Source organism: Syzygium oleosum, unplaced genomic scaffold (assembly GCF_021117445.2).
Source record: "Syzygium oleosum isolate NSW1041296 unplaced genomic scaffold, Sole_v2.1 Sole_v2.07, whole genome shotgun sequence".
Taxonomy (NCBI): Eukaryota; Viridiplantae; Streptophyta; class Magnoliopsida; order Myrtales; family Myrtaceae; genus Syzygium; species Syzygium oleosum.
The window spans coordinates 174,355-181,259 of NW_026607491.1; the positions used below are offsets into that span (position 1 = coordinate 174,355).

Sequence of the window (6,905 nt, forward strand, 5' to 3'; positions counted from 1 at the left end):
CGCTTGCCCTCTCTTTGATTGACAACCCCAGCTAGTTTATTACAATGTCGTAAAAGGAAGACGATGAAAAAAGAAACAATTTTGGTAAGGCGTGATTACAAGGCTATCATGTCTCTCTGGTTGTGGACTAAAAAAGAATAAAGGCAATTCGGTGTAAAGCAAAGGCTAGTCGCTTTAGGTGGGAACAGAGCTCGAGGTAAACCCTAAATTTGCGGACTTTAATTTAGGGTACGGGTGTCCATAAGCTCGAGAATTGGGGAGCATAAAGTTATTGCACAAAAGCTACACACCGTTATTAAAAATACTTTTCGAATTTTTCCACCCTCAACTTTAACCCCATAATCATTTTATTGATTTCGACAGGAGAAGCAGGAATTATTATCTTCACTACCAAATCATTTGTGAGAGTATTATGGCCAATCATGTTGTGGCCAGCTTTTTTATTAGGAAAACGCCGATTAAGTTTCGAAATGCGGTGAATCATGTTGCAATGTTCACGATCAATTGATATGATAGCATACTCCCCCGTGATCCTAGCACTAACATTGTACAATTTCTTTGGTATCACTCTAAGAAAAGTCAGCAATTGGAGCCAATCTCGTGGCCAAGAAAACGGAGTGGGGACACTAGTCCGGTTTAAATACAGGGCGCTCTAAAGTGGAAGCAGCAGAGAGCGATGGACATGGAAGAGGCAGAAGGATTGTTTCCCTTCCCTACGTACGAGAGTGCATACTACGTGCAAAGCCCTTCCACCGTCTCTCACGCCTACAGCAACCTCGAACCACCGTCCACATCCTTCCTCCACCATCCCCCCCAACGAGCCATCTCCACATACACCCTCTCTCGCCACTCCTCCCGTGCATCCAACAACTCCTTGGCCTTATTGCCCCAAAACGGGAACGATCCCGACCCCGTCATTTCCGACAATACCGAGAAGCGTCTTGTTGCGTTCGATGGGGACATGGGTGGTGGTGGTGATGATAAGGAGGATGCTGATGAGCAAGTGTATTACCAAGAGAAAGTGGAGTGGTGGAGATACTTGTCCTTCGGTTATAATCCCTCGTCCAATGCTTGGATTTTGTTGCAGATAAGTTGGAGGATGATGGTGAGCTTGGGAATGGCATTGCTCGTTTTCTATTTAGCCACCAAACCACCAAACCCCGATGTTTCCGTCAAGGTAATTTAATTAATACTCATATGTTTAGCAGTATTCTCACAATAAGTGATTCGATTCACGCATGCTTCTTCTCGTGAAACCTAGTAGCTTATCATGCCATGCTTGGTTTTTTCTTTTAATGAAATATGGATTATCGTGTGCTTAAACTATTAGCTAATATGCGCATGGTTGTTGTTTACGATTTGTGTATTTAAGAGCTGAACGTTTGAGCAACCGTGTAATTTTGGAAGGATTAGAAACCGGATTGGCCACTTCACCATTTTTCAATTAAGCCAATCCGGTCCCTTTGATAACAGTAACACTGGATTAGCATTAGTGGGGGGGCCCCCATCCGTCACTTTTACGGCTGTCCGAGAGTCCACATCTTTTATTATAAAAAGAAAAATGATTAAGTGACAGCCCTTTATCTACGGGATACTAATCATTTGGTCTGAGCCACAAAATAATAAATCACAAATAATTATCAATTGTGGTGGCGTTTATTTTTTCGAGAATTTGTGGCTTAGAATAGGTCGTTATTCTTACGGTGGACCGACGACTATTATGCTAGCCTGCTTATAAAAAAATAAGAACTTGTATGTTTGGAATAACTAAGGTTAAGGCTTTTGGCGGGGTCACGACTTTCCAAAGAAGGATTCTTCCGTACGAGGGAGGTAGAATCAGTGGTGGCCTAAAAATAAGAGATCAAATGGAAGCGTTCTTCGGCAAGATCAATTCATTCCATGACTAGCAGTTCCTAGATTCATGGAGATAATAGAACAACATGTAAAGTTTATATCTCTATAAAAATATCAAAGTAAGATGTGGATAGCATTCGAGATGCAGGTGGAAGGGATCCCAAATTTCATATTGGCAGAGGGAGTGGACGGCACGGGAGTGTCCACAAAGATCTTGAGCTGCAACGTATCGATGCGACTTTGGGTAGACAACAAGTCGAAGCTCTTCGGCCTTCACGTTCAACCACCTCTCATTCACCTCTACTTTGGTCGACTACCTCTCGCCATCGCTCGTCATGTGAGCGTCCCTTGCCTTTCTTCAACACAAGTCAATTTTAGTTGAAACATGCGTGTCGCTAATGTCATTAAACTTTGTAGGGTGGGGAGTTATATGCCGGGAGCAGTGGGACGACATCGTTCGGGATGTACGTGGGGACGAGGAACAAAGCGATGTACGGGGCAGGGAGGAGCATGCAAGACATGCTGGACGGAAGCAAGGGAGGCCTGGCTCTGAGGGTTGGGGTGAGATTGAGGTCGAGCATTCACGTGGTAGAGGGACTGGTGCACGTCCGGTTCCATCACCAAGCCCACTGCTTGGTGTTGCTGTCCAAAGCTGACGACGCCCTAACATTTAACAGCACCTGCACACTCGTACCTCCTACAGCTTCTTGATCCATTCACGCATGCCTGGTTGAGGCCAAGCCGTCCATACATCTACATCGAAGGAGCAAAATCTAGCAAAATTCTGAAGCTCCTCATGAAGTTCCTTCCATCTGTTATCATCGTATACATGTGAAGGAGCAAACTTTTGCAAGTCTGTAATGTCTCTTACTACTTGAGCCTATTTCAAAGTAATATACACATCGAAAATCTTATATTTTTCTGCATACCAAATCTTTATCCACGTTTAATTTATGAGTTACAAACATTGATCTCATGAAGGCTTATGATATGGTAAAATGGGATGCTGTTGTCGGGATTTTGAAAGCTTTTAATACCTCTAAGTACTGGATTGATTTGATAAATCAATGCATTATTACCCCAAGGTTCTGAATCAACTTCAATAGTGAACAGGTTGCATTGACACCTAAATTTTGGCGACCCAGTTAGTCATTCATTACATAAAAAATTAGGGATCAATCCCGGTCCCTAGACAAAAAAATTAGTTAAATTGCATAAAGATATTAGGAGCATTTCATTGATAGTTAATTAGGTCCATATAGTTTGCACATTTTTTGGACCGACGGCGGATTGACTCGAGCGAATGGTTCCGAGCTTACTTTATGCTAACTGGACCAAGTCCATGGTGTGAGAAAATTCGGCCCAGCCCATGAGTATTATAAGAACCGAAATTTTCCCATTGGATAATTGAGCAATTAATCTTGATTATTATTCAAATCTTGAAAGATAATTGCTCGATTTGGTTTGATATTATCAGGATTTTAAGAGATAATAAAAGTTTCACATCAATTGTCGCGACCTAACGTCCCGCGGTGCACCACCTAGGGGTTTGGCTAATGGATTATTAAGTCTAAGCTTAACTGGGGCCCTCCCAAGCCCTTACCAATTTGCGACTTAAGGTTTAAGTTCTTAACATGCAAATCATTTAAATCAGGAGTTGCCACTAATCTATTTTTTGGTGGGTTGATTAGAAACCCAAATAAAGTATCGGGAGAATTACTTTACTCTTACGAACCGGAGATTATGGATTCGGAGACTTGGTTACACTAGATTACTCTAATGCCATTTCGGTACCTTTTCTCTTTTATTTCAAAAAAATTATTTGCAGGCAGCTTGGATTGATTTTAGACATCCACTAACATACGAGGTGATTATGCGAGTGTGCAACCAATAATATAACACTCAATAAAACAAAGCAATAAATAAATCGCAAGGACGGGAAGAACATACTTACCTTGGAGCAACGAAAGCATTTGCAACGTTAGTTAGAAAATGGCATCAACAACCTTAATATGATTTCTAATTAACACGCAATTCCACTCAATGCATTTTTTGGAATTTTCTCTTATTTAGTGGAAATTAAAATATATGCAATGCATGTAATGCGATTCCTAATTAAATGACCTAAACATGTAGTTTCTAATGACGGGCCAAAATTAATACGCAACTATTCTAGCATGACAAGCACATGTTTATTTTTGGTATGTTTTCATGAAATTCGGAATTAGAAAATAATGAAATTTATTATCTAGTGCAAGATATTATCCAATTCATTTTAGGAATTAAACTAGGCCAAATCCTAATTTAAATCGGAATGTTATCCTAACTAGATAAACCCTATAAAAGCATGCAATCTATTTAAAAAAACTTACCTTGGTCCTATCTAATCTTTTTGGGAGATTCAAATCAAATCAAAACAAAGATTCAAACCAAAACCAAAGATAACATCCAATCACCCAAGATATCATCTATGTCCATTCAAATTTGGAAAATAAATTGACAAATCACATTTCGGGCATGAGGATCGGATTGGCCAATTTTCAATGAAATCGTGAATCGTATCTCGGACGGGAGATCAGATTGGCGATTTTCCATTCAATTACGAATCGTATCTCGGGCATGAGATCGGATTGGCGATCATAATATATTATGAAATTAGGAAATAATTCCTAATTCATGAATTTCAAAAATATTTATGAATATGAGAATATCGACACAACATCTAATTGACATCACAATAAATTCAAATTAAGCAACTTAATATATTAAAATTTAATTTGATAACATATTATCTAATTTGAAATATTTCACGGATGAAGTTTCCGAATTTGAATGATGGATGACGGATGGGACGTGGTACTTCACGGTGTGGTGCTCGCGGTGGGCTTTACAATGGCGTGGCTCTCGGTTGATCCGTGTGAACGTGGCAGCAAAGGAGCGGCTGTGAGGTCTCAACGAACACGATAGTGAATGAACTCGGATGGAGAAAATATTCAGTGGTTTGATATCACCACGTCATCTGCCTACATGGCATATTTAAACTTACGTGGCTCCACTCAAAACGGGACATTTGTCCTCCGACGTGGAATTAAAAAAGTGAACCGAAAGCTCTATTATCTCTCTCTCCTCTGGCCGAAAGAACTGACACACGCAACAATCAATGCTAAATTTATTGCCTCTTTTCTCTCTCCCTCCTCTTTGCAGAAGAACTCATTTCAAGTCTTCCATCAACACCTCTCTGTTCTGCAACTTTTCTTCCCCTTCCGAATCCCTTTCTCTCTCCCTCACGAGAAAATACTCACTCACTCATCTCAAGCCCTCCCCCTCTTCCTCCTCCTCCTCCTCCTCCTCCCCTCCCCCTCTTCCTCCTCCTCCTCCTCCTCCTCCTTCGCCTACGTCTTCGTCGCCGCCGTTGCCTTTCCGGCTCCGGCGCTGGCCTCTCGAACTCTTCTTCGTCTTCTACTCTAGTCCGTTCTCGATTTCCGGCTCCGGCGTTGGCGACGTAACTGAGCCGGAAATCGGGAACGGACTAGAGTAGAAGACGAAGAAGAGTTCGAGAGGCCAGCGCCGGAGCCGGAAAGGCAACGGCGGCGACGAAGACGTAGGCGAGGAGGAGGAGGAGGAGGAGGAAGAGGGGGAGGGCTTGAGATGAGTGAGTGAGTATTTTCTCGTGAGGGAGAGAGAAAGGGATTCGGAAGGGGAAGAAAAGTTGCAGAACAGAGAGGTGTTGATGGAAGACTTGAAATGGGTTCTTCTGCAAAGAGGAGGGAGAGAGAAAAGAGGCAATAAATTTAGCATTGATTGTTGCGTGTGTCAGTTCTTTCGGTCAGAGGAGAGAGAGATAATAGAGCTTTCGGTTCACTTTTTTAATTCCACGTCGGAGGACAAATGTCCCGTTTTGAGTGGAGCCACGTAAGTTTAAATATGCCATGTAGGCAGATGACGTGGTGATATCAAACCACTTAATATTTTCTCACGTGGATGTGTCTTGGGGGTGAGCCACTTTCCTTTTCTTATTTTCTTTTTCGGAATCCTCTGTTCCCAGAGCACGTGGCTATGGGATTTGCTGCAAGAGTGGCTGTCTTCGCCAAATAAACTGCAAAGAAAACTGTCAAGCAGGCTAAACTTTAATTGGGACTTGTAGCTGACCAAGGAGTTCGCCAAACAAGGCTCCAATAAAATTGCCTATATTGGACGAAAACTGAGAGCGGTGCTGGTGGCAAAGGCTTGAACGCTACGAGGGTGTTGCAGTGTTGCAACGGCTTCGTGCAAGGCGTGGTTGCTTCGTCGTTGATGCGGCGACTCACGGTACATGACCCTCTCGGCCATGGATCAGCAGGTTGTCATCGGTACGGCAGGGACTTCCACGGTGACTGCATTGTCGTCGTCGAGGAGTAGGTGGCTTTGATGGGCAGCAGACGACGATGGTGAGGCGGCCAAGGTCATACCCAAGAGGGGTAGTCGCGGCAGTAGAGGGACGCTCAGCCACGGAGCCTCTCTTCTCACTCTCTGTATTCTCTCCTCTCTCTGTGCATTCTGAAGCCCCCCTTTTTACATATAAAAAGGGTCCTCAAGGAAAGAACGGGATGCGGCTTCCAATTGTGCATGCATTGAAATATATATATTTTATTCCTTTCCTTCTTTTGTTATTTCTCAAGAATCCACATCTTCTGACCAATCCTTTTTTTCCTTTCTTTAATCCCTTTGTCCACAAGTCTGTATCCACCAGCTTGAGTGAATCATCTTTCCTTAATTCTTGCTCCGATAACGCTCTGCTTTCAAATTGTTTCTTCACCAAATTTTGCAGGCAATCCACAAAAATTAATTTTGCCTTCTTTCTCTATATTCATTCTTTCAAATAATCGTGTGACCAAAAGATTTTGATGATATTGTCTCAACATCCCCTAATCCGATATATCACATGCGCAATGTACATGTCAATCTTGACCATCCCCTAATCCGATATATCACATGCGCAATGTACATGTCAATCTTGACCACTTTAGGGAATAACAGATTGGGTCGAATCCTTAATTCGCACGGGCTTGATC

The 6,905-nt window shown here is 42.4% G+C and overlaps 1 protein-coding gene across 2 annotated transcripts; it reads left to right on the forward strand.

The window, feature by feature from the left end:
• Positions 1-575: 575 nt before the first annotated feature.
• Positions 576-2,787, forward strand: LOC115693478 (uncharacterized). Of its 2 annotated transcripts, none has more exons than XM_056313308.1 (3): positions 576-1,177; positions 1,997-2,191; positions 2,272-2,787. In XM_056313308.1, exons 1-3 carry the CDS (start codon positions 677-679, stop codon positions 2,563-2,565), a joined length of 990 nt encoding a protein of 329 aa, XP_056169283.1. In that variant the 5' UTR covers positions 576-676; the 3' UTR covers positions 2,566-2,787. The 2 variants fall into 2 exon arrangements, with proteins under 2 accessions (XP_056169283.1, XP_030476349.1); XM_030620489.2 differs by having other exon boundaries at positions 587-1,177; positions 2,003-2,191.
• The last annotated feature ends 4,118 nt before the right edge of the window (positions 2,788-6,905 follow it).

Excerpts from the sequence above, each read along its gene's own strand:
- LOC115693478 (XM_056313308.1), top strand. The coding sequence starts at position 677 with ATGGACATGGAAGAGGCAGAAGGATTGTTTCCCTTCCCTACGTACGAG. Across the intron at positions 1,178-1,996 it reads ACCCCGATGTTTCCGTCAAG|ATGCAGGTGGAAGGGATCCC; the intron begins GTAATTTAATTA and ends ATAGCATTCGAG. Across the intron at positions 2,192-2,271 it reads CTCTCGCCATCGCTCGTCAT|GGTGGGGAGTTATATGCCGG; the intron begins GTGAGCGTCCCT and ends TAAACTTTGTAG.